General features: G+C 44.7%; 1 protein-coding gene across 2 annotated transcripts in view; it reads right to left on the bottom strand.

The window, feature by feature from the left end:
• AGAP3 (ArfGAP with GTPase domain, ankyrin repeat and PH domain 3) overlaps nucleotides 1–27,527 on the bottom strand; it is a 597,692-nt gene that overhangs the window by 383,206 nt on the left and 186,959 nt on the right. For both annotated transcript variants that reach the window (XM_033932747.1, XM_033932746.1), the window contains exons 7-8: nucleotides 24,587–24,714; nucleotides 24,301–24,456 (exon numbers count right to left, since the gene is read on the bottom strand). In XM_033932747.1, coding sequence (XP_033788638.1) covers nucleotides 24,301–24,456; nucleotides 24,587–24,714 — 284 coding nt within the window. The remainder of the gene's footprint in view (nucleotides 1–24,300; nucleotides 24,457–24,586; nucleotides 24,715–27,527) is intronic.

Genomic DNA, 27,527 nt, shown 5'->3' with positions numbered 1-27,527 from the left:
TTTGAACTTTGTTTCCCCTCCATTTAGAGGATGCAAACTAAGAAATTATCATCAACACCTTCTCTCACATCAGGCAGCATTATGGGGTAAAGATCTAAAACAATTGCTTATGCCTACTACTTATGGGGAATTTAGGAAATGCCTAAAAACAGTTCATGAAGTATCTAGGCAGCTGACCCATACAATTCTTTTTCCACAATAACTGATTCCTAGAGCTGTTAATAACTAGCTTTTAACTCTGTTAAGTTCACTCAATTTGTACCATCTTTAATCATTGTAAACAGCATAGAACTTCACGGTCCTGTGGTATATAAACTGTTATTATTATTAAATTGATTGTGAATGTCAAATTGTAACCCGTTCTGAGCTTCTGGGAGAATGGGCTAAAAATCAAAATAAATAAATAAATAGTAATAAATCGATTACTACAACTCTCTCTATCAGGGAATCAATCAGAAAGAGATTCTTAAGACTAAAAATCCTGTAAAATGCAACTGTAAAAGGACAAAAACACAATTTGAAGTGTTTGTATACAAATGCTAGAAGCCTAAAAAATAAATAGGAGAGTTAGAGCATATAGCACTGAATGATGAGATAGATATAATAGGCATATCTTTGTATATCTTCACTTAGCTCAATTGGAACTTTATTTTAATTTTCTCTATTGTTACAATTTTTAATTTGCTTAAATGTACTCTATTTTTATTTTTAAAGTAATTTTTTTTGTTTTAGTTTTTCATACTTGTTAGGATACTTTTTCTCTTCCTTTCCTATATGTCAAATGGAGTTCCTTCCTGGTTTTAATTGTTATATTGTAAACTGCTTAGATCATGAAAATGCAAGAGCGGTATATCAAATTTTTTAATAAACAAACAAACAAACATAAACATATCGGAGACCTGGTGAAAGGAGGACAATCAATGAGACACTGTGTTACCTGGGTACAAATTATATCGCAAGGATAGAGTAGATCAAATTGGAAGGAGGGTTGTGCAATATGTTAAAGAAGAAATTGAATCAAATAAAATAAACATTCTGCATGACATAGATAGCAGTGCGGAATCCTTACGGATAGAAATTCCATATGTGAAGGGAAGGAATATAAAGGTAAGGTTACACTACCGTCCCCCGAGACAAAATGAGCAGACAGATGAAGAAATGTTTTCAGAGATTAGGAAAGCTGGAGAAATGGGCAACAGTATAATAATGGGTGATTTCAATTGACCCAACATTGACTGGTTAAATGTTACATCGGGGAGTGCTAAGGAGGTAAAATTCCTAGATGTCATAAATGACTGCTTCTTGGAGCAACTGGTCTGGGAACCAACAAGAGGGGGTGCTATTTTAGATTTGGTCTTTAGTGGAATACAAGACATAGTACAGGAGTTAACTGTGTTGGGTCCGCTGGGAAACAGTGATCAAATTTGAGTTGATAACGGGAGTAATATTACAAAAGAAATCTTCTGTAGGAACGTTTAATTTTCGAAAGAGCGACTATGATAAAATGAGGAAAATGGTTAAAAAAAAGCTTAAAGGATCAGTTGGAAAGGTTAGGACTGTAAACCAGGCATGGATGTTATTTTTTTAAAAACCATCGTGGAAGCACAGACCAGGTATATTCCACCCCACAATGGAAGAAGCCATAACTGCCGACAGAACCTGGACCAACTTCCCAACAGTACAATGGACTGACTTTGACCGACTACAAAAAAATACAGCCAAGCCTCATGTGATTTGAATAACTGCCCCTCATATCTTCTAATGAATGCTACCCCTAATTTCAAAGCCAACCTCATGCAATGGATACAAATCACACTCAGAGAAGGCCAGTTCCCACTAGAACTAGGCGAGATCATAATCACTCCTCTACTGAAAGATCTTAAAGGCCCAACAGACTCTCCCTCTAACTATAGACCCATCGCCTCAATCCCATTGTACGTTAAAATAATAGAAGGTCTTGCTGCACAATATCTCACAAATTACCTGGAAAACCATCCCTCACAATCAGGATTCAGAACAAACCATAGCACAGAGACATTACTAGCAACGCTACTGGATACAGCCCGACAATACCTCAGTAAAAGAAGTAGGATACTAATTATCCAACTAGATCTCTCTGCTGCATTTGACCTAGTAGATCACACCATACTACTTCAGATAATAGATGCCATAGGGATCTCTGGTGGGGTATACAACTGGTTCCAAGGATTCCTTAAAACAAGAACCTATAGAGTAAAGTCAAACGATCTCAAATCAGCCCCATGGTCTAACCCCTGTGGAGTCCCACAAGGGTCACCACTATCGCCCATCCTCTTCAATCTATTCATATCCTCCCTTGGTACCACTCTAGATACCCTAAATGTAATATCATTCAATTACGCAGACGACATAACCATTCTGCTCCCCTTCGATAACCAAGACCCCACCTCAACAGGACACCTGGAAACAACTCTGAAAGCAGTGGAAATATGGATGACAAACCACAAATTGAAGCTTAACTCGGATAAAACAAAATTCTTACTACTTGAAAAGGACAAAAAACCTTCCATAACAGAATTGGAAATAAATGTAACCAAATACCCAATTCAGACATCTCTTAAAATCCTGGGAGTATTGATAAATAGATGCTGCACAATGCAGACTCAAATCAACAAAACAACCCAAAAAGCATACTTCACCATGCGTAACCTACAAAAAACAAGAAAATTCTTCAACAAAGAACAATACAGGATCATAGTCCAATCCCTTGTACTAAGACTAGTGGATTATTGCAATATCCTCTACCTACCTTGTCCAACAAACTCAATTAAACAACTACAGTCCATTCAGAACACAGCTCTCAGACTAATCTATTCACGCGGAAAATTTGACCACATCACCAATGTCTACCTAGACTCACATTGGCTACCCATACAAGCCAGAATCCAGTTCAAATTATACTGTCTATTATACAAAGTAATAAACGGAACTGCACCTACCTACCTAAACAATCGCCTATATCGAAACCTTTCACCCAGAATTAGGAGAACCCAGACCCCATTCTCCTACCCACCTCTCAAAGGTACCCAACGCAAAAAAACTATACGACAGCCTCCTAGCTACTAAAGCAGCGAAACTTGACCCCTCCATATCCAACCTATTGACTGCAACAACAGACTTTAAAGCATTCCGAAAAGAAATAAAAACACTACTATTCAAAAAACATATTCAGATAACCTAACCTAATATGAAACCCATCATGTTGGAATCTTCCTCTCTTTGTCACAAAATATAACCTGAAACCTCACCATGTAACTTGAAACCAACTACCTTCCAATGTAATGTAATTTCAAGGAAATGTCCAGCTATCTTCCAATGTATCTTCCTGGAAATGTCCAGCTATCTTCAATGCAATGTAACTTCCTGAAATGTCCAGCTATCTTCAATGTAATATATCTTCCTGGAAATGTCCAGCTATCTCACAATGTAATGTAACTTCCTGGAAATGTCCAGCTATCTCACAATGTAATGTAACTTCCTGGAAATGTCCAGTTATCTTCCAATGTAATCCACTTAGAACTGCAAGGCACAAGCGGACTAGAAATCTATAATATAATTTAATATCAGCAAAGGTGGAAAGAAGAGGAAACGAGAGCCGGTGTAGTTAAAAGGTGAAGTGAAAAGGCTATTAGAGTAAAAAAAAAACAACAACAACCAATCTTTAAAGAATGGAAAAAGAATCCAAATGAAGAAAATAAGAAGAAACACAAGCACTGGCATGTTAGATGCAAAGCATAGATAAAGACAGCTAAGAAAGAATATGAAGAAAAACTTGCAAACAAGGCAAAAACTCATAACAATTATTTTAGGTACATCAGATGCAGAAAATCAGTGAGGGAATCTGTGGGACTGTTGGATGACCAAGAAGCCAAAGGGGCGCTCAGAGAGGATAAGGCCATAGCGGAAAGACTGAATGAATTCTTTGCTTAGGTCTTTACAGAAGAAGATGTAAGAGATCTACCTGAACCAGAAATGGTTTTCAAGGGTGATGATGCAGAGGAACTGAAAGAAATCTCGGTGAATCTGGAAGATGTACTAAGCCAAATCGATAAGTTAAAAAGTGATAAATCGCCAGGACAGGATGGCATATATCCCAGGGTGCTAAAAGAAAACAAACATGAAATTGCTGACCTTCTGTTAGTGATCTGTAACCTATCGCTAAAATCATCTGTAGTACCTGAAAATTGGAGAGTATCCAATGTTACGCCAATTTTTAAAAAGGGCTACAGGGAAGATCCGGGAAATTATAGACAGGTAAGCCTGACTTCAGTGCCAGGCAAAATGCTAGAAACAATTATAAAAAATAAAATTGTGGAACATGTAGACAAACATGATTTAATGAAAAAGAGTCAGCATGGGTTCAGCTGAGGGAGATAGCCTCATCAATTTGCTTGACTTCTTTGAAGGTGTGAATAAAAATGTGGATAAAGGTGAGCCGATTGATACAGTGTATCTAGATTTTCAGAAAACTGAAGTGTCATGGGATAGGTGGCAAAGTTCAGTTGTGGATTAGGAATCGGCTATCGCAGTGGTTCCCAACCCTGTCCTGGAGGAACACCAGGCCAATTGGGTTTTCAGGCTAGCCCTAATGAATATGCATGAAGCAAATTTGCATGCCTATCACTTCCATCATATGCAAATCTCTCTCATGCATATTCATTAGGGCTAGCCTGAAAACCTGATTGGCCTGGTGTTCCTCCAGGACAGGGTTGGGAATCACTGGGCTATCGGATAGAAAACAGAGAGTAGGGTTAAATGGTCATTTTTCTCAATGGAGGAGAGTAAATAGTGGAGTGTCGCAGGGGTCTGTACTGGGACAGGTGCTATTTAACTTATTTATAAATGATCTGGAAATTGGAACGACGAGTGAGGTAATTAAAATTTGCAGATGACACTAAACTGTTCAAAATTGTTAAAACGCATGCGGATTGTGAAAACTTGCAGGCAGACCTTAGGAAATTGGAAGACTGGGCGTCCAAATGGCAGATGAAATTTAATGTGGACAAATGCAAAGTGATGCACATTGGGAAGAATAACCTGAATCACACCTACCAGATGCTAGGGTCCACCTTGGGGATTAGCACCCAAGAAAAGGATTTGGGTATCATCGTAGACAATACAATGAAACTTTCTGCCTAATGTGCAGTGGCAGCCAAGAAAGCAAACAGGATGCTGGGAATTATTAAAAAAGGGAAGGTTAACAAGACTAAGAATATTATAATGCTCCTGTATCGCTCCATGGTGGATTATCGCTCAATGGTGGAGTATTGCGTTCAATTCTGGTCTCCTTATCTCAAGAAAGATACAGTGGCGCTAGAAAAGGTTCAAAGAAGAGCAACCTAGATGATAAAGGGGATTGGATCTCCTCTTGTATGAGGAAAGACTAAAACAGTTAAGGCTCTTCAGCTTGGAAAATATATGACTGAGGGGAGATATGACTGAAGTCTACAAAATCCTGAGTGGAGTAGAACGGGTACAAGTGGATCGATTTTTTGCTCCGTCAAAAATTACAAAGACTAGGGGACATTCGAAGTTACTTTTAAAACCAATAGGAGGAAATTTTTTTTCACTCAGAGAATAGATTAGCTCCGGAACGCTTAACCAGAGATTTGTGGTAAGAACAGATAGCATAGCTGGTTTTAAGAAAGGTTTGGACAAGTTCCTTTGAGAAAAGTCCATAGACTGTTATTGAGAAAGATATGGGGGAAGCCACTGCTTGCCCTGGATCGGTAGCATGGAATATTGCTACTTCTTGGGTTTTGGCCAGGTACTGGTGACCTGGATTGACTACTGTGAGAATGGCATCCTCGCCAACTGGCATCTCAGAAAAGCAACCATCCACCTAATCCTTGCCCCCTTCCCCAGAGGATCGTGTGGATCAACCAAAAGGTCCAAGTCCTCATCAGGTGAAACCACATCAGTAAACAAAAAATCCATGTCTTAAGAAAACGGTGGACAAAGACAGGGGAAGGGGGATTGGACGGGGGCAGATGCTGAGGAGGGATGAACGGTTGAAGGTAAAGACCCCCCTGAAGAACCAGGATCCCCAGCCACCTGCAAGTAAGCCTTGTACATAGCTAAAACAAAGTAAAAACGACAAGAGAGCAGACCCCCTACAGGCTCTCAAAGCTGTAGTCTTTGTCTGAACTGTGGCAAGGCATACAGCTGAAGTACCTCTAAGAAGAAAATTTTGGGGGAGGTGTGAGAAATTGGAGGAGGGACTCGACCAGTCAATTGTGGCACCCCTGAAGTCAGAATGATCCCCAAAAGGGACCCCCAAGCTTTATCCAGACCAAACAGGGATCAAAAAGGCCACTAACCAGATCCAACAGGCCCTAACTAACAAGAGGAAAGACTGCTCAGGCTTACCACTTCCTCATGTTGGAGACTGAGACCAGACTAATTGTAGATGTGACTGCACAGCCCATTTGTACTACTGCCAAAAAGTCAATGTGTTCTCAGTCTCCACCTGCTGGCAGAGGAGTGTAAACCCATCCGTTCTGTGCCGGTCTGGAGGGTCGATAAAGAAATATTTTTTGTTGATGCCATGTATCGTCTTAAGTTTTGAGGAAGAGTTGGTGAATCTGGGAGTATTTATGGTGTCATGAGGGCTCTTCAACTGTTTGCAGGATTTTAATCTAGAACACTGTAAATGTTGATGCAAGTGGAATTATCTGCAGCTCGGCAAATGAAGAGTGGACTAACACATGGCTTACTGTCATCTCCACTTTTATTAAATGTTTTTATGAATAAGTAAAAAAGCACATTGAAGGATTTGATACTGAATGTAGGTGCTATCTTGCTAATTAGCCCATTTATAGTCACGTGTTTGACTTACAGGTTTTGGAGTTGTGTTTCTCTAGGGTGGAGCACTGGATAATTCACAATAGGTGAAGGGTAAATCTGGATAAAATGCTAACATTGTTTCGGTTGCAGTTGAGGTTTCCCAGGAGCTGAAGCTAAAATGCAGAAATTAAGATCCCTTTTATGATTTTCAATCCTGGTGATGGATCTTGAAGAATGCATTTTGCAAACTGGGACTGATTTGGCAGTTAAGAGTTATTTTTGAGAGTGGCCCAGTTGCAACAGGTGATTCAGGAAGTAGCACTTGCTCAGCTGGACTACTGTAACGTGGAGTGAAGGATTTACCTAGTGGTTAATGCAGTGACCTGAGAACCTGGTTTCAATTACCACTGCAGCAACTTGTGACTCTGAGCAAGTCACTTAACCCTCCATTGTCCGGTACAAAAAAATCACAGTTACTTACCGTAACAGATGTTATCCAGGTACAGCAGGCAGATATTCTCACATGTGGGTGACGTCACCCATGGAGCCCCAGTATGGACAGCTTTAAAAGTGCATCACCACTTTAAGAACTTAAGAAAGTTCGCAAACTGCCTGCACCGTGCATGCGCAAGTGCCTTCCCGCCTGACGCAGGCTCGCGGCTCCTCAATTCCGTAAGCAAGCTAAGAAGCCAACCAGGGGAGGTTGGTGGATTGTGAGAATATCTGCCTGCTGTCCCTAGATAACACCTGTTACGGTAAGTAACTGTACTTTATCCCAAGACAAGCAGGCAGCATATTCTCAGATGTGGAACTCCCTAGCTTACTAGAATGGGATGGAGGAAGTGTTGGTCATTTTACAATTTTACAATACTGCTTGGCCGAAGTGACCCTCCCGTTTGGAATTGAATTCCAGACAGTAGTGAGATGTGAATGTATGAATTGAGGACCAAGTAGCAGTTTACATATTCCATCAATAGGAGTTGAGTGTAGGAAAGCAAGAGAAGTTGTCATAGCTCAGATCTTGTGGGCTGTGACGCAACTCCCAGTTGCAGCCCAGCCTGAGCATAAGAGAAAACGATACAAACCGCTAACCCAATAATTTTCTTAGATACAGGACATCCCAACTTATAAGGATTAAAGGAGACGAAAAGTTGAGAGATACTCTATGTGGCTGAATTCTCTGTAAGAAGGAATCCCAGGCTCGTTGGAAACAAGAGTATGAAGAACTGTTTTTCCAGAATGAGAATGAGTCTTAGGAAAGAGCACTTGAAATACGGTACATCGATTTAGATGAATTCCATGACTACTTCTGGAAGGAACTTAGGATGGGTGCTGAGCACAACTTTGTCATGATGAAACGCTGTGAACAGTAGATCCACCACCAGTTTCATTTCTCGAACAGAGATAAGAGAGATGAGAAAAAAACACTATCCAAGTGAGGTATTTCAGATAAGTCTAAAGAGAACAATTGGAAGTGGTTTGACCTTAAAAGGTTTGATAATGACTCTGGACACAAAAGGATGAGCAGTTAGATGTTTATCATCAGCTGGGCTGTGAAAAGCATTGATAGCACTGAGATGAACTCGAATCGAAGTGCTCTTGAAGCCTAAATTGGATAAATGTAGAAGAAATCCAATACTGTAGATATAGAGGTGGATACAGCAACATAATGAAAAATACACCAAGTGGAAAAACGCTTCCATTTCTGTTGGTAACACTACTGTGTAGACGGTTTTCAAGCCGCTTCTAAAATACGTCTGACAGGATGAGAAAGATAAAACTCAGTCCATGTCAATCCGAGAGGAACCAAGTTGCCAGGTGTAAAGCCTGAGGATTGAAATGCAGAAGAAATCCGTGATGCTGCATTAGAAGAGATGGAAAAGTCTGAAGAGACATTGGTTCCTTGATATCAAGCTGAGGTAGAAGGGAAAACCAAAGATACATGGGCCACTGAGGGCCAACAAAATCATGGTGGCAAATTTCTGATTGAGTTTGACAAGCATCTCAAAGATGAGAGGGATTGGAGGAAATGCATAAACAAACTAGAGTGTCCAATTCAGAAGAAAGGCATCAGGTTCCAGGTAGAGAATGACACGGTGGCGGTTTACCCACGGCTACCGCATTTAGCCGCGGGTAACCCGCCGAAACGGGGAAAGAAATATAGCAGTGGCTGCAGGGATGGGGACAAGGCCATTCACCGCCCCGTGGAGCGGTGAATGGTCTTGTCTCCGCAGTGAGGCATCAAAGATCGCGCAGTCCCCGCAGCCCCCACCCGCCCGATGGTAGCCTTTAGCCCGCTCCCTCCCTTCAGCTCACCTTAGTTTGCAGGCTTTCTTTTTCGGCGACCTGCACGCGCGGCTGCTCAGTATTCAATCTTCTGCTCTGACGCAACCGGAAACAGGAAGTTGCAGCAGAGCAGAAGATTGAACACTGAGCAGCCGCGCATGCGCTGCTCTTTGAAAGCGTGCAGGTCGCCGAAAAAGAAAGCCTGCAAACTAAGGTGAGCTGGAGGGAGGGAGCGGACTAAACGCTACCATCGGGCGGGTGGGGGCTGTGGGGACCGCGCGATCACTCGTGTTACTGCCTCTGTTTAGCATTTCTTGTAGGAGTTTGTTGTCCCATTTTGTTGTTTTATTTTGGTCAGATTGGTGATCTGATTTTTATAACCCCCCCCCCCCCCCAATGATTCTGGAATCCTATAATTCCTTCTCTGACCTTCATCCCTCAGCGTGACAGCAGTATTTGTTGTTTTTTTTTTAATTGTGAAATAGTTTTATCTAATCAACGTGCTCTTTATAGTGGTGAGACGAGGGTTCGAGCAGAAAGCAGGAACAGGCTTTCCTCATTTAGGTCCTGAACCAGGCCTGCTCAAAGATCTGTTAACCAACCTTAGCCAACACCTCAAACAAATTAGTTATTCAAAATATAATATTGTCAGCCAGTTCCAGCTCACACTGGAAGGAGGGATTGAAAGGGAAAAGGATTCTGGGCCAAGGGGATGAAGAGGGAAAGAAAAATTCACAGCAGGAAAGAAAGGGGAGGACAGGCAGGTGAGCCAGATGCTGGAAGCAGGGGGGGAGGAAGAAAGAGGGAGAGAAGCTAGATGGGGTTGAAAAGCAGACACACACTGGTATGGAAGAGGAAGATAGGGGAAATCTGGACACAGGAAGGTAACAGAAAGAGGGGAAATTATGTGCATGGGGGAAATTATGTGCATGGGGCATAGGGACAGAGACATAAAGGGGACATGCCATGGGGATGGTATATGGACACAGGGGGGGGGGGGGCAATGGCACATACATAGGGGAGATATCAGAAATGGGGAAAATAGGAACACAGAAGCGAGATGGTTTGTGGGGATGAGACAGAGACCGAGCTCGCAGGCTCCAGTGGCTTGCACAAATTACATTGTAACGTTCCACGAAAATAAGAGGGAGGAAGGTAGATAGATAGGCCATATGAGAGGAGCTGAAGGGTGGTAGAAAGGAACAGATGGTAAAGGAGGGAGGGAAGGGTGGTGGTGGAAAGGAATAGAACAGACATTGAAGGAGGGTGGAGAGGAACAGACCCTGAAGGGAAATGTGGAAGACAGAGTGGGAAGAAGACAGATGCCAGACTATGGGGAAGCGGAGGGAAGAAGATGGGTGCTAGACCAATTGGGGGGGGTGTAAAGGGAGAGGCACAGTTAACAGCAAATGGAAGACGCAGAGAGAAGACACACAGTGGATGGAAGGAATTGAATGAGAAGATGTGGAAAGCAGAAACCAGACAACAAAGGTAGAAAAAAAAATTATATTTATTTATTTTTTGCTTTAGGATAAAGTAGTATATTAGTTGTGTTGATAAAAATTTATAAACAAAGCCCTACCAGCTAACATCTCTTTCTCTAGTTCAGCAGCAGGAACTTTGATTTATAAGAAAGGAATAAGCTAAATATTACAGTAGTAAGGCTTATATGAATGCTGCGGTGACGGTGACGGGGCGGTGAAGGGAACGGCAGTGACGGGGCGGTGCAGAGGATGGGGGGACGGGGACGGGGCGGTGACAGATTTTTTCCCCGTGTCATTCTCTAGTTCCAGGCGTTAGGGAGAATACTGCCTGGAGCAAAATTGTGATTGTGGGGGACACAAATAGGTCTATCTGAGGAGTTCCCCAAAGAGAGAATATGTGATGCAGAACTGCAGATTTGAGCGTCCACTCGTGTGGCTAAAGAAACCTGCTAAATCCATCTGCCAGAGAATATTGCTTCTCTCAAATGTATTCTGCTTTCAAAATTATATTGCGAGCAATCGCCCAGTTTCAAGTCTTCTTGGCCTCCCAACAAAGAAGGGGAGAACATGTGGCTCCTTGCTTGTTTATGTAATACATTGAACGTCCATGGGAATTAGGAGGACATAGTTAGTCACAATGTGCTGAAATGTTTTGAGAGCATCAAAGATCGCTCTGAGTTCCAAAAGATATAGATAGAAAAACTGGCTCAGGTAGACTAGCAACTTTGAATGTGAAGACCGTCCAGATAAATCCCGCAAGTGTAGGAGGACAAATGTGTAGACAGAAACTTCTGATATTGAGATGTGTAGAACAAAAAAACCCTGGAAAGTTAGGAAGAGCTCATCTACCACTGCAGAGATTAGCTAGATTGTGAGCCTTCGGGACAGCTAGGGAAATCCAAAGTACCATTTTTATTTATTTTATTTTAATGTATCTTTAATCTATCTTCATTGTAAACCGCTTTGAACCTCATGGTATAGCGGTATATAAGAAATCAAATCAAATCAAATCAGAGATTGTCAAAGTGTAATGTGTTGAGACAACGGGTTGCGAGCTTGAAACCACTGACATGCAAGAGTCTATTGAGGAGTCTTGGGATGAAGTCTCGTAAACGGAGTAACATGCATCGTTGAAGTCATGTGACCTAGGAATACCATCAGATGTCTGGCCAAGATTGATGGGAGAAGATAAGTCTGCTCGCAAAGCTGAATCAAATTTTGTTGTCTGCTAAGGGAGAAACATTCTGAAATAAAGTGTGTTGCAGAGCTCCGATAAATTGCAGATTTTAAGAAAGTCAAAGTTGAGATTTGGGGAAAAAAGATTTTGAATCTCCACTGCTAAAAGAAGATAATTGTGAACTGAGTCACTGCAAGGACCCGTTGCGAGGCTGGATCATTGATGAGGCAATCAATCAGACAGGGAAAACCTGGAGACCCTGCATCTGTAACGCTGCTGTAACTACAACCAGGGAGCATAGCCAGTCGTTGCAATCTGAGAGGGAATATAAAGTTATCAGAGGCAACATATGAAACTTCCCCCCCCAGTGGAAATTTGTTCAGGCACCTGAAGTCTAAAATTTGTTGTAGACCTTCCTTCACTTTTGGGATGAGGAAATACCGGAAGTAAAAACCCCGGTTCTTCTACAGAGGTGAAACTTTTCTTTGAGAAGGGATACCATCTCCCGAAGAAGAAGAGACGACTTAAAAAGAGACTCTCTTGGAGATCTGGAGACATAGTGATTAAGTGAAGGGAAAGTCATTCTCAAAAAAAAAAAATTTTTTTTTTTTTTTTAAAGATGTATTGGCCTCCTCCCCCCCCTACAGCCACTCCCAAACCTCCAGGCTTTTAGAATCAAAAAGATGATGGAGTAAAAATGTGGCAAATGTTCATTAAGGAACAGATGTAAGGAAAAAGACTTAAAGTAAATGGATGTCTTCTAGAAGGTATAAACTGTATAAACATTGATGGAACAGTGGAAGACATGTTGCAAGAAAAAATACCTGGTTGATTCTGCTTCGAGGATAAAACAGTGGAAGGTTTTAACATGGCTGGAATCTAACTTACAGGCTCTACACTCGTTAGATCCCGCCATTTCATGTAAAATAATATCGAAACAACAGGAAAGAGCCACCTTACAGGCTCTATGCCTCATGGTGGAATCCTGAAGCAGTTGCAATTCGTTTGATGCATGTCAAGTTGCTTGCTGAATACCATGTGGAGGAATCTAAATTTAAAGACTCTACACCTATGTTAGATTCCTCCTTAGACCATTGATAAGCGGATCCAACCTGGTACATTCTAGGTAGGGGAAAGGATCGAGCAATATGATGAAATTCCTTTAGATGTTGAGAAAGAAGGCATCTATCAAAAGAAGGCAATTTCCGAACAAGATGCTTCACATAGCAGGAGATACAGAAATTGTGATTTGGCATTTTGATCACCAACATGGAGTACTGGTACAAGGGACGTCAAAATGTGCCCATAGTGCTCATTTCACGCGCTGATGGCACTGAGGAATAGAATCTCAATGGAGTAGACTTTTTTTTGTCAACTCTAACACTAGTGACTGATATTTATATATAAAGTCAAAGTTTCTAGGAGCCCCTGTAACAGTAGGGGGCGTTTCCTAGTTCTTATGAAGAAAGCATCCCTTTCGAATGACCTTTAGAATCTAGATATGGTTATGAGTTCCCAACAGGGATAATTCAGTTGGAGCCAAGCTCCGATTGGTTGAGGAAGAGGCTGAGAAAGAGGAACAGCAGAGAAATTCTATTAGAAGGTTGATCATAATCTAAGTTCTCCAAGTATTCAGCACTGTAGACAGAATCAGCTTCTAGCTCAAGTGATAGCTCTTTCCCCAACTGCCTAATAAATATAGTGACAAAAAGTCTTTCAGTAGAAGATTTAGTTGTTGGTGAACACTTGAGTGGAGACTGTTGTAGACTCAGGGAAGTCCTCAATTGAATCAGACTGTAAGCCCGAGGGATATGAAGGCCTCAGTGAAGAAATGCATCGAGAAGATCGATACATACATCGAGTCCAGTACCGGTCCAATGAGTAAAAAGAGGTACGATATGAAGCTCTTGTTCTCTTCAAAGAATGTGAGAGAGCGAAGATTTCTCTTCAAAGCATGAAAGAAGAAACGATGCTCATTGGATTGTCAATGCAGAACTGGACTGGTGTTGAGAGTGGAACGTCGATGTCGCTTCGGAGAAACCAGCTGCGGTACCGAAGGACCTGGTAGCCATGTACTTAGGTTAGACTGGTAATGAAGGAGTCGTTACTGGGGTAAGCAGTTTAAATGCATCACCCAAATCTCTTCAGAAAAACGCATCAAGCTGTACACAGAAGGAAAGCACTAGTACCCTCTGGCTTATCTGGCGGTACCATAGGTGCTGCAGCTTGCCCCCAAGAGGGTGACCTCAATGAGGATGCACACCTCGAGGTTGAGGCAAGCTGGAAGGTGGTCGTAGATGCTTGGGTGTCATCAATAGACTTGATGCAAAGTGACCTACAACGCCAACTGGGAAACTGGCGGCCTCTGAACTGGCTTACCAAATGGAGTGATGTCTCCTGATGCCAGTGTCAATGTCAATGTCTTTGACAATGAAGGTTTCTGATTGATGCTCATGCCAGTCCCAAACAATCTTTCCTGTTGAAGTTTATGGCTGATTATCGAAGCTTTCTACAGGGTAGTACACCAGGCACAAATTCCACTGGGTGCTCTGGGCAAAAGGACTTTGAAGCACCACCTGTTGGGAAGAGAGGTTGGCCTTCAGCACCTGTAACACTTTTTTTTTTTTTTTTTAAAGCCCATTAGCAGCCTGAAAAAAGGTCAAAGAGACTGTATCAGCCAAATCGATGGCTGAGGAAAAATAAAGGTCTCGGCGACTGAAGCCCCCGAGGAAAAAAAGGTTCCTCTTTTTCTTTTCTTTTAAAAGAAGTAAACTTAAATTAAGAAAAAAAAGGTGAGAGCGGGAATTCAAATGGTAAAAAAACTGAACAACGTTCAGAGATACGACTTCTTAGCTCTGCGGAAAACTAAGAACTGAGGAGCCGTGAGCTTGTGTAGGGCAGGAAGGTACTCACGCAAACACAGTGCAGGCAGTTCGCAAACTTTCATAAGTTCTTAAAGTGGCGATGCACTTTTAAAGCTGTCCGTACCGGGGCTCCATGGATGACGTCACCCACATGTGAGAATATGCTGCCTGCTTGTCCTGGGATAAAATAAGTATCTGATGTAATATATAAACTGCTTTGTTTGTAACAAGTCCCATCCCCTGGTTTTCTGAAAGGTTTGAACAATTTCCTGGAGGAAAAGTCCATCGTCTGTTATTGAGAAAGACATGGGGGAAGTTGCTGCTTGCCCTGGATCGGTAGCATGGAATGTTGCTACCTTGGGTTTTGGCCAGGTACTAGGGACCTGGATTGGCCACTGTGAGAACGGGCTACTGGGCTTGATGGACCTTTGTTCTGACCCAGTAAGACTATGCTTATATTCTTATACACTAAGCTACAAATAATGCAGAATTCAGAGTCTGAGTTAGTAGCTGGGGATAGAAGATGGGAGAGAGCAATACAATACTTGACTCAAATGCACTAAAGCACAGTTACTTACCTGTTACAGGTGTTATCCGAGGACAACAAACATATATTCTCAAGTTTATGTTAATTAAAATTTGATATTCCGCCAAATCTTACAAAAGTTCTCAGCAGATTATATTAAAATTGCATAAATAAAAACTAAAAGAAACTCTAAGAAAAAGAATGCCTCCCATTTAGTTTTATTTACTGATGGTACAGCCAAGCTATTGACCTGCAAAAATCAGAGTTTGTCGCGAGGGGGATTTCCCCCAAATTTGTGTAAGCCTTGTGCAAGGCTTATGTTCAGGCGGCCAGGGGTCCTGTTTCCTCCCCGGTGGTCTCGAGTTTTTCAGGGGGTCTTTCGCCCTCTGCGTCCATCCCCATTCAGCCCCTTCAGCTTTGTCCAAGCAGCTGAGGGTCTTGTGGGACAATCATTTTTTGTTTGGGGAGGCATTTTCGCCTGATGAGGACTTGGACCCCTTGGTGAACCCCCCCCCATGATCCTCTCAGGGGGATGGATGTCGCTGGCGGGTGTTTTATGGAGCCGCCAGCTGGCGAGGATGCGTCAGTGGTGCGCATTTTTCAGCAGGAAGAGCTCCAGGAGCTTATTCTTCAGGTTTTGTCAGTTTCCATTTAGAAGAGAATGCAAAGGAGCCCCCATGTGTGGTGAACCCCTTGCTTCGGGGGATCCGCTCAGTCTCCCGCTCTTTTCCTATGCATCAGGATATTCAGGATATTGTGCTCGCACAATGGAAGGTGCCGGTAACACCTTTTCGTTTTGCACGGTCTATGGCTCACTTGTATTCCATCCCGGAGGGGGACAGGGATACCTTGAAGATGCCTGTGGTGGATGCAGTGGTATCGGCCATTGTGCGTCGGCATACGGTGCAGATTGAAAGCAGCTCGGCTTTGCGGGACTCTGAGGATCGTAGGATTGAGTTTCTTCTTAAGCAGAGTTTGATTGGGAGTCTAATGACTGGTCCTTAGTGGATCAGGAGGTAGCTACGATTGAGATGGGCGTTTCTTATCTCTCAGATGCCACGTATGATCTGCTGCAGGCTTCGGCCAAGTCCATGATTCTCGGTGTGGCCACTCGTCATGACAGCTTGTCATACCCTATTACTCTGGGGTTGGTTGGCTGTCATGGAATCTAAGGCTAAGCTTATGAAATTTCCTTTTTGGGTGTCTTTCCTGTTTGGTGAGGATCTAGATATGAGGGGAGATATAATTGAAATCTACAAAATCCTAAGAGGAGTAAAACGGGTACAAGTGGTTCGATTTTTCGCTCCATCAAAAATTACAAAGACTAGGGGACACTCGATGAAGTTACAGGGAAATACTTTTAAAACCAATTGGAGGAAATTTTTTTACACTCAGAGAATAGTTTAAGCTCTGGAATGCGATGCCAGAGGATGTGGTAAGAGTGGATAGCGTAGCTGGTTTTAAGAAAGGTTTGGACAAGTTCCTGGAGGAAAAGTCCATAGTCTGTTACCTGTATTGAGAAAGACACAGGGGAAGCCACTGCTTGCCCTGTATCGGTAGCTACACTTTGGGTTTTGGCCAGGCACTGGTGACCTGGATTGGCCACCGGGGGAACGGGCTACTGGGCTTGATGGACCATTGGTCTGACCCAGTGAGGCTATTCTTATGTTGGTTCATACCTTGACTGATTCTAAGATGCCCCATCTTCCTGAGGACCACGCTTGCCCGCCTGGGCCAGGGGTGGGGGTGTTGCTCAGGAGTGTTTACATAATTTTCACTATTACCGCCCTGATCGAGGGGCGCCTTCGTTTCCTTCCACCGGGTCTCCCTGGAGCTGTTTTTTCAGCGCATGCAGTCCTTTCGGGGGGCCTGCTGGAGAGGATGAGAACTCCTCCAGCAGCCCCTTTGCCACCTGTCCAGCGAAATGACTCTTTGTGGGCCCTTCCCCTGGTGCTGGTGAGAGGCCAATTGCGGGAGTTTTGCCAGGGGTGGGGCACAATCATGACGGATCAGTGGGTCCTGGAAGTGATTCAGGATGGTTATGCTCTGGAGTTTCTCGGTCCTTGCCGGATCGAGACGTTCAAATCTGTTACGGGCCGTATCGAGGTGGAAGAGGATCTCTTTTTCCTTAAAGGACCCACGGCAACAAGAGGGCATCCGTTGAAAATCAGGGGTGGGAAATTTCATGGCGACACCAGAAAATATTTCTTCACCGAAAGGGTGGTTGACCGCTGGAATAATCTTCCACAACAGGTAATTGAGGCCAGCAGCGTGCCAGATTTTAAGAAAAGATGGGATTGGCATGTGGGATCTCTTCATGGAGGTAGTTAGGGGGTGGGCCATTAGTGTGGGCAGACTAGATGGGCCGTGGCCCTTTTCTGCCATCATTTTCTATGTTTCCTCTCTTCTGCTTGTCAGGCCGCATGGAAGAAGCGGGCTTTTCATAAGAACATAAGAATTGCCACTGCTGAGTCAGACCAGTGGTCCATCATGCCCAGCAGTCCTCTCACGCGGTGGCCCTCTGGTCTAAGACCAGCACCCTAACTGAGACTAGCCCTACCAGCGCACGTTCTTGTTCAACAGAAACTTGTCTAACTTTGTCTTGAATCCTTGGAGGGTGTTTTCCCCTATAACAGTCTCTGGAAGGGTGTTAAAGCTTTCTACCATTCTCTGGGTGAAGAAGAACTTCCTTACGTTTGTACGGAATCTATCCCCTTTCAACTTTAGAGAGTGCCCTCTTGTTCTCCCTACCTTGGAGAGGGTGAACAACCTGTCCTTATCTATTAAGTCTATCCCCTTCAGTACTTTGAATGTTTCGATCATGTCCCCTCTCAATCTCCTCTGTTCGAGAGAGAAGAGGCCCAGTTTCCCCTCTTGGTCTCCTGCCTCTGCTTCTCTCTCCTGCTGTTTTATCTGCTTTTTCCCCTTTGGCTTCTCTCTCCCTCTGCCTCTCTATGTAGCTATCCAGATCATTTATAAAGATGTTAAAGAGAACGGGTCCAAGCACTGACACTGCGGCACCCCACTGGTGACGCTCTTCCAGTCCGAGTATTGTCCATTTACCCCACTCTCTGTTTCCTATGCTCCAGCCAGTTTTTAATCCACTTGAGCATTTCACCCTCAATTCCATGGCTTGCAATTTTCCGAAGTAGTCGTTCATGCGGAACCTTGTCGAACGCCTTCTGAAAATCCAGATATACAATGTCGACTGGATCGCCCTTGTCTATCTGTCTGTTTACTCCCTGAAAGAAGTGCAGCAAGTTTGTCAAACATGATCTGCCTTTGCTAAAACCGTGGCTCCTCGAGAGTTTCGCCCCGGCAGGTATTCCAGCCCATCTTAGATCTAAAAGGAGTCAACACGGCACTTTGGGTTCCATCTTTCCAAATGGAGACCCTGAGATCTGTCGTTTTGGCGGTTCAGCCGGGGAAATTCCTGACTTCTCTCGATCTGACAAAAGAATACCTGCATGTTCCAATTCGGGCCTCCCATCAGCGGTTCCTTCGCTTTGTCATCGTGGGAAGGCACTATCAGTTTTGTGCACTTTCCTTTGGTCTGGCCATGGCTCTACAGACATTTACCAAAATTATGGTGGTCATGGCAGCAGCCTTGCGCAAGGAGGGCATTCTGGTTCATCCCTATCTGGACGACTGGTTGATCCGAGCAAAGTCTTTTCAGGAGAGTTCCTGGGTTAAGGCTGGGGTTGTGAAATTCCTGCAGTCGCTGGGATGGGTGGTCAACCTGTCCAAGAGCTGGTTGACTCTGTCTCAGCGCCTGTAGTACCTCGGAGTCCTCTTCGACACCAGCTTGGGGAAAGTCTTCCTTCTGGAGGCCCGAGTGGACAAGTTGCAGTTGCAGATTCGCCTTCAGATGGCTTCCCGGTGTCCTCGGGCACAGGATTTTCTCCAGGAACTTGGGGTCAATGTCATCCTCCCTGGACATGGTTCGGTGGGCTCGGGCTCACATGTGGCCAACTTTAGTATGCTCTCCTTCAGTGTTGGTCACCTCAGTTGCATGCTCTGGATTCTCCCATTCCTCTTCAAGGATTAGTTCGTCGCAGCTTCCGTTAGTAGCTACAGTCTTCCAATCTGGTGCAGGGAGTGAGTCTGGATCAGTCTCAGTGGACAGTGCTTCCCATAGAAGCCAGTCTCCTTGGCTGGGGAGCTCAGTGTCTAGGTTGCTTGGCTCAAGGCTGAAGAGACTTGGGTGATGCTCTGGTGCAGCCTTGGCCGATGGAGGACCTCCTGTACATGTTTCTCCCGTGCTGATGGTGGGCAGAGTTCTCCTTCACATTGCTTGGCACCCCAGCTGCATAATCCTTGTGGCTCTGGACTGGCCCAGGCGCCTGTGGTACGCAGATCTAGTTTGTCTTCTCGTGGAAGATCTTCTTCCGCTGCCCCTCTCGCCTGACCTTCTGACGCAGGACCACATTCCAAAGTTCAATCTGGGTCCCTTTTGTCTTACAGCTTGGCTCTTGAAATGGAACAGCTAAGTAAGAAAGGTTACTCAGATAAAGTGATCTCTACTCTCTTGGGGTCCTGGAGACTTCAGAAACGGGCTTATGTACAAGTTTGGCATATCTTTGAGGAGTTGTATTACGCATGTGGTGTGGTTCCCACTTGAGCTGCTTGCCTCATATCTTGGAGTTAGAAATATAGCAACATAGAAGATGACGGCAGAAAAGGGCTACAGCCCATCAAGTCTGCCCACTCTGCTTACCCACCCACTGTCTATGCCCTAATGACCCAATTTCCTTATCTTGACCCTCGTAGGGATCCCACATGGGTATCCCATTTATTCTTAAAGTCTGGCACGCTGTCTGCCTCGATCACCTGCACTGGAAGCTTGTTCCAATGATCAACCACTCTCTCTGTGAAGAAATACTTTCTGGTGTCGCCATGAAATTTTCCACCCCTGAGTTTGAGCGGGTGCCCTCTTATGGCCGAGGGTCCCTTGAGAAAGAAAATATCATCTTCTTGCAGGCTGTCCTGGACAGGGGCCTTGTCTGGTCCTCCCTCCGGGTTCAGTTTGTAGCTTTGTCTACATTTCGTGGGTTCGCTGCATGGTTGGCGTTTGACCTCTTCTCCGGATGTGATTCGTTTTTTGAGGGTGACTAAATTGCTCCGGCCTTCAGTGCGGCCTTTGGTCCTGGTTTGGGATCTCAATCTGGTACTGACTGTTCTCATGCGCCTGTCTTCTGAGTCTCTGGGCTCCTGAACGTTGAAGGACCTTACTCTAAAGGCAGCCTTTCTGGTGGCCATTACTTCTGCGAGATGCGTTTCCAATCTGCGGGCTCTCTCTTGTAGGCCTCCATTTCTGGAGTTTTCTAGGGAGCGTGTTTTGCTGCGGTCAGTTCCTTCCTTTCTGCCAAAAGTGGTTTCGCCTTTTCATGTCAACCAGTCTGTGGTCCTCCCGGTCTTAGGTAGTCGAGAGGGCTCTTTGGAGCAGAGAGAGTTGCACAGTTTGGATGTTTATAAGGTCCTTCACTCTTATGTTTGGCTGACTCAGTAGTTCCGAAGTCGGATCGTCTGTTTGTCCTCCTCGCAGGTCCTCATAGAAGGAAAGGTGCTTCCAAGGCTACCATTGTGCATTGGATCAAGGAGACTATTGCTTCAGTGTATCTTGTTTAAAAAAAAGTCTCCTCCGGAATTCCTCAAAGGTCATTCTACTCAGGACTGGCAGTTTCTTAGGTTGAGTCTTCCCTGATGCCTCCGGTAGATATCTGTAAAGCGGTGGTTTGGTCTGCTCTCCGTTCCTTTGTGCAGCACTACCACTGGATGTTCAAGCTTGCCAGGATGTAGTGTTTGGGGAGTGCATGCTTGTGGAAGCCCTTCAGGGGTCCCACCCATGATGGGTACTTCTTTGGTAAATCTCATCAGTGAGCTGTGCCAGTCTGGAGAGACGATTAAAGGAGAAACTAGGTTTTTACCTAATTTTCTTTCTTTTAGTCTCTCGAGACCGGCACAGCCCCTGCCCTGTTTCTTTTTGGGATTTGCATGGAGGTCATTTTTTTTCTGCAGGATCTCGTGTTTTTTTAAGATTAAAAGAACAGCGGTTTTTGGTTCATCTGGCATAGCTGGTGAGCTATGGGGACGTTTCTGAAAGTTCTTATCCTATTTAATTTCCAACAGTATTTCTCTGTATTAGTTGTTACTCCTGTGAGGAGTGTTGTTGCTGTTATAATTCACAATTATTAGTTTCTTAGTTCTGCTTGGCTATTTGGCAGACTGATTGTACTTGGGACTGCACAGCCCACTTGTACTACAGCCAAACGTTTGTGTCCAGTCTCCACCTGCTGGTCAAGGGGAGCTGGAGAGACAAAGAAAATTAGCAGGTAAGAACCTAATTTCTCCTTTATAGGCAGCTGGGCATCCTGTTTCGGTTCCGGGACTCACGGGGTTGGCTCACAGGGTTTCCCTTCCATGGCCACCCCCGTTCAGTCTCCTACTGTGGCTTCCCCTGTCCAGCCTTCTCAGCCATCGTCCAAGCGGCTGCGGATGTCTTGGGACCAAGATTGCTTTTTGGCTGATCAGTTTTCTCCGGATGAGGACTTGGATCTTGGGGAAGACCTCCCAGATCCGTTCGGGGGTTTGTATGTTCTGGTTCGCAATTTTGCAGAGGTGCCGGGTGGCAAAGATGCATCTGTTGAGCGTATTTTTCACCGGGATGAGTTGCAGGAGCTCATACTTAAGTGTCTTCTGTTTTACACTTTGAAGAGGAAGCTAAGGACCCCCCTCGTGTGGTGGACCCTCTTCTTAGAGGGATCCGATCAGCATCCTGCTCTTTTCCTATGTATCAGGATATTGAGGATGTAGTGCATGCTCAGTGGAAGCCAACGAGGATACCTTCTCGGTGGGCGGCACACCGCAAACACAAGTCACATTGATCTCGTGGTGGGAACACAATGAGCACTTTTTCCCTTTAAAAGTGCTCATTGCGAAAACCGCTACCAAGCTGAAAACAAAAGTATCGGTTAGCAATTAACCTCAATTGAAGGTTTCCCTTCAGACTGGCATTGCCTCTGGACTTTTATTTTTTCCAATATAATTTTACTTTACAAGTGAACAGACCCCACTGGTTTTCAAAGTACTATGCCTTGCCGGTTTCGGTGGCAAGGCTTTACAGCTGAGGCACCTCTACTGAAAAATTTCAGGGAGATGGAGGAAATGGGGGGGAGGGACCTCCTAGGTCGGTCAGACTCCCGAAAGGGTCCCCCAAGCTCAATCTGGCACCACAGACTAGGACCAGAAGGCCTCAAAACAAAATCCAAGAGCCCTACACTAACTCAGGGAAGTCTGCACAGGCTTACCACCTCCACCTGCTGGAGACTGATTGTACTTGGAACTGCACAGCCCACTTGTACTACAGCCAAAAGTTTGTGTCTCAGTCTCCACCTGCTGGTCATAGTGAGCTATTATCCATCAGTGAGCTGTGCTGGTCTGGAGAGACAATTAAAGAATAAGCTTTGTACATGGCCAATATAAAACCAGGGCCAAACCACCACAAATCCAGGAATCATAGTGGCAGCAGAAGACACATTTAAGACCTGTTCCTGTCATTCCAAGACAGGAGGAAGGTCGCCTGAGGCTGTGGGTAAAATGGACACACTTCCCGCCCAAACTGAGGGAAGCGCCATCGCTAAATCGTCACCTGAAATCAAACGCGGCACCAAAGCCAAACTAGACCCCGCCGCTACAGAAACCCCATTAGCATCCCCAGCCACCCTGGCGGTCCGCAATCCAAAATCTGCCAGACTGCCAAGGAATCCCCAGCGTGGGTGGCAGGTGAGGCCCAGACATCACCAGCATTTCCTGCCGACGAACAGTGCGCACACAAAGGGGAGCATGTCACACCAACATTAGAAGTCAGGTCCCTTTTAAGGTGTCTGAAACATTTTGTGCACCCGTTAGCTGCATCCACCGCTCAGCGCCCACATAAAATGCATTTGTTCTGCTTTTTTGAAGCACTCATATTGAATGCGCCAAAAACCAACGCACAACGCCTTACAAAAATGGTTGCCTCAGGCCCACTTTATGTTCTGTTTATTTCTGGTGTCTTTTTATTTAAACTTCTCACAGCTCACCAACTGTCTCACGTTAGAGCAGACCCCACATGGCTCTCTAAACTGTACTCAGTGCTGGTATCGATGGTAAGACATACAGTTGAGACTCCTCTAAACACAGAAAACCTGGGGAGGGACTCGACCCTTTCGAGTGTGGCACCCCTGAGGTCGGTAGGACTCTCAAGAGAGTCCCCCAAGCTCTATCCGGACAGCAATAGGGACCAGAAAAATTCCCTAACCAGATCCAACAGAACCAAACAAACCTCAGTACAGACTACACAATCTTACCACTCCACCGGCTGGAGACTGAGAAAGGATTTATTGTAAGAGGGACTGCACAGCCCATTTGTACTGTTGCCAAAAGTTAATGTCTCAGTTTCCACCTGCTGGCAGAGGAGCATAAACCCATTCGTTTCTGTGCTGGTCTGGAGGGACGCTAAAGAACAAGATTTAGGGGTGCTCGCTCATGAAGTATGAGAAGCAACAAGGTGATGCATATGATGTAGAGGGACACACTCAGGACACACAGGGAGTGAAACAACTCAAGAGGCAGATGACAGCTTCTCCTCCAACTCCTACCCTGAAGCCAAATAAATTGCAAAAGAAAAGGAGGTGGACAACACATGCCATTCTGCAGAAGATCTAAAAAGATAACATATGCACTTCTGTGCCTTTATAAAATAGCCAGCCACAAGGACTCCTAGTAGTACACTTGTGTACAGTCGTATTTCCTTAAATAGGCAACTCTACATCCCAAGAATACCTCTCCATATATTGGGGCATTATATATCCAAAATGAACATTACTAAAGATGACAAATTTTGGTTTGATACTCGGCATTTTGGACATATTTGTCTGTAGCATTTTTGTATACTAGCCAAATGGAACTGATGGAGATGAATATATGCTTTTTGTCATACTGAGCACATATGGGATATGTTAATCCAACTTCCTCCCTTTTGTGATCAAATAAAGCGAAAGTCCTCTCCTCTCTTTGGGCCATCCCCTTGGCTAGCTTCAGCTTGCTGCTAGCACGCTCCCCTGTGGTATACAGATGGCAAAGGAACGGGATACTTACTGTGAAGATGTTAGAGCGACGTTTGGACTGCTTGCGGATGGGTGTGGGAGTGCTGGAGGCAGCGATAGTCTCAATCCTAAGCTCTCTCTGGCTGATACTTGGTGTAGAAGGGACAGAAGAGGAATAATCACTGAACGCACCTCCTCCATTTGCAGCCTATAAATCCCAAGGAGAAAAAACCCAAAACAAGCTTAACACAAAGCTACGTAGAGGACTGGAAGACAGAGGTGAGGAGACCGTGTCATTTATCACTATAGAGAGAAGGAAGAAAATGATGGTGCCTCACCTGATTGATGTGCACTGAAGGGATGGAGGCTGCTGACACAGATGAGTGACTTGGAGAGTTAGGCAATGATTTGCATGGGCCTATAGACAGCTGTTGTTTTTTCCGTACAGCTACCACCTTCTGGGCCACTGAAACAGAAAGAGCCTTTATAAAAACAGGCCCCCCTTTTTGGTATTCCACATAGGCACCCCATTACAAAAGCAGATCCTTAAGAGAGCATCACTTTCACCTCCAATATGACATCCTATCACAATGATTGCTTGCTACAGACACCAGGACAAGTTAAGTTACAATAGAAGATTCAAATTCTAAAGATTAATGAAACTATAGAATTGAAATTTACAAATGTATTGGCACTCTTCCCACTAGGAGACATGACAACCAGTCTCTGACAAAATAAAATAAAATTGTAATTGCCATTCCCAGACTGGATTTCTTTGCTGAGACACATCTATTTTAACTCACTATTTTGCTGGTTACGTGTTCGCTTTAATCATATGGGTTTATTGCATAGTACAGTATGTTAAGACTTATTTTCTTTATTCATGACGATAATGACTGTACTTTTCTAAGCTTTTTGGATGTTGTTCTGTTTCACTCTTAAAAACTTCAATAAAAATTTTAAACTAAAAAAAAAAACTACATTTCACACCAGTGGCCAAATGTCAGACATATCTGATGGACAAGGAGACTCAATAATTCTAATGAAAGATTAGGTTTCTTACCTCTGCTAATCTTCCTTCTTGTAAATCTCCTCTGGAGGCTGAACTCATGGGATCTTGCATCCTCTTTAGCCTTGGTTGCAGGGCTAATAAAACTTGTTCCCTCCCTTCTAGGCTATCTGCCTGGTAGCTTCCTGTCATGCTAAGTTTGTCGAAAAGCCAGTGATAGCTAGTGCAAACAGGAAACAGAAAAAGAGAAGAGGGTGCGGGAATTCCCGCTACCACCAGTCAATTCTGCTCATGAGTACATCAAACACAAGGAATCTCAGCCAAAAAAGGCCAACTTTTTTTTTTCTTTTAATACATATAAGAAATAGAAATTTGAACATTAAAAATTGCAAAACAGAGAAATCCACCTAACGTAGACACAACCTGAAATTCAGATGGGGCACCACCCAGGAACCCCGACAACCCTTGAACCCAACCTAAGGGAACAAGTATGGAACTCTTAGTGAGTCTGGTCAAATACAGTAATCCATCTTACCAGTAACTGAAGAGGCGATCTACAAATCGGACAAAACGGGCAGGAGTTCAGCCTCCAGAGGACATTTACAAGAAGGAAGATTAGCAGAGGTAAGAAACCTAATCTTTCATTCTTGTACAATCCCTCTGGAGTCTGAACTTGTGAGACGTTATCAAAGCAATCCCAATTTTCAGGGGAGGCTCAATGAGCCCGCCACCAGAACGGGAGCACCAAAGGCTGAATCACCCCTAACTGCTACATCAAGCCGATAAAACCCGGTAAAGGCATAAATCAAAGCTCACATGGCCGCCCTACAAATCTCCTCAGGCAAAACTGCCAGAAACTTCGCCACGGAGGAAGCCCTGCCTCTGGAAGAGTGAACCTTCATCCCAAGGGGAGGCTTCTTCCCTGCTGAAACATAGGTAGCAGAAATGGCCACAAGTATCCAACGCGAGATGGTAGCCTTAGAAGCAGGCTGATCCTGGCGCACGGGGCCCGCTAGAACAAAGAGATGATCCGACAGACGGAAATCATTAGTGGCCTCCAGATATCTCAAAAGGAGACGCCACACATTCAGAGACCGCAAAACACGGTCCCTAGACTTGGAACCCAAAGGAACAAAGGCTGGCAGACAAACTTCCTGGTTGACATAGAAAGAGGAAATCACTTTCAGAAGAAAGGAAGACACAGTCTGCAAAATCACGGCCGACACAGTGATATGAAAAAAAGTATCTCTGCACAACAGAGCCTGAAGCTCCGACACTCTCCGTGCCCAAGTGACCGCCACAAGTTGCAAACTCTTTCAGAGAGATGCCATCCAGGGGTTCATAGGGCAGATGAGGGAGCATAGGACCAAATTCAGATTCCATGTTGGACAGTGGTCGTAAGGGAGGCCGCAGACTCCCAGCTCCCCTCAAGAACTGGACAACATTCAGGTAAGATGCCAGAGAACTCCTGAACGAAAAGGGATCTAAACAGGAAAGTCCCACAATCAGGACACGGAGTGAAGAGACCGCCATACCCTTGCTGAGACCAGCTGGCAGGAAGTCCAGAACATGAGCCACTGATGGTACCAAAGGGTCCACCTGAAGCCCCGCACACCAAGACTGAAAGCACCTCCAGGCTTTCGCTTAGGCCGATACAGTTGATTTCCACTTGCTCTGAAGGAGTGTAGCGATAACCGCAGAGGAATAACCCCTGGACTTCAAGGCCGCTCGCTCAAGCGCCAGGCTGTAAGACCAAAGCGGTCCAATCTTGAAGTGCAATCGGGCCCTGCGTAAGAAACCTCCGATAGCAAGGAAGACGCAGATCCCTCTCTGAGCTCAACCTCACAAGGTCTGCATACCAAGGTCTTCAGGGCCAGACCGGAGCCACAAGGATCACAAGACTCCTACGAGAGGACATCCGACGCAGCACGCACCCTATCATGAGCCACGGGGGAGAGGCATACAGAAGTTCCTCTTCGGGTCAAGGTTGAATCATATCATCGATTCCTTTCTCTGCCGACCTCCTGTCGGCAGCTGAAGAATCTGTCCACCTTCCTGTTCTTTGAAGATGCCATCAAATCGAAGGTGGGACAACCCCAGCGGCGCACTATGGCCTCGAACGCTAACCTGGTCAGAGACCATTCTCCCTGGGCCAGAGCCTGACGACTGAGAAAGTCTGCCTGAACATTGTCTACACCAGCCACATGAGCCACGGACAAAGCCAACAGATGACGCTCCACCCAAGCAAAGAGCATCCAAGCCTCTAAGCC

The sequence above is a fragment of the Geotrypetes seraphini genome, chromosome 2 (assembly GCF_902459505.1).
Source record: "Geotrypetes seraphini chromosome 2, aGeoSer1.1, whole genome shotgun sequence".
Taxonomy (NCBI): domain Eukaryota; kingdom Metazoa; phylum Chordata; class Amphibia; order Gymnophiona; family Dermophiidae; genus Geotrypetes; species Geotrypetes seraphini.
The sequence above is the reverse complement of the archived record's forward strand: the minus strand, read 5'-3'. Positions and strand labels throughout refer to the sequence as shown.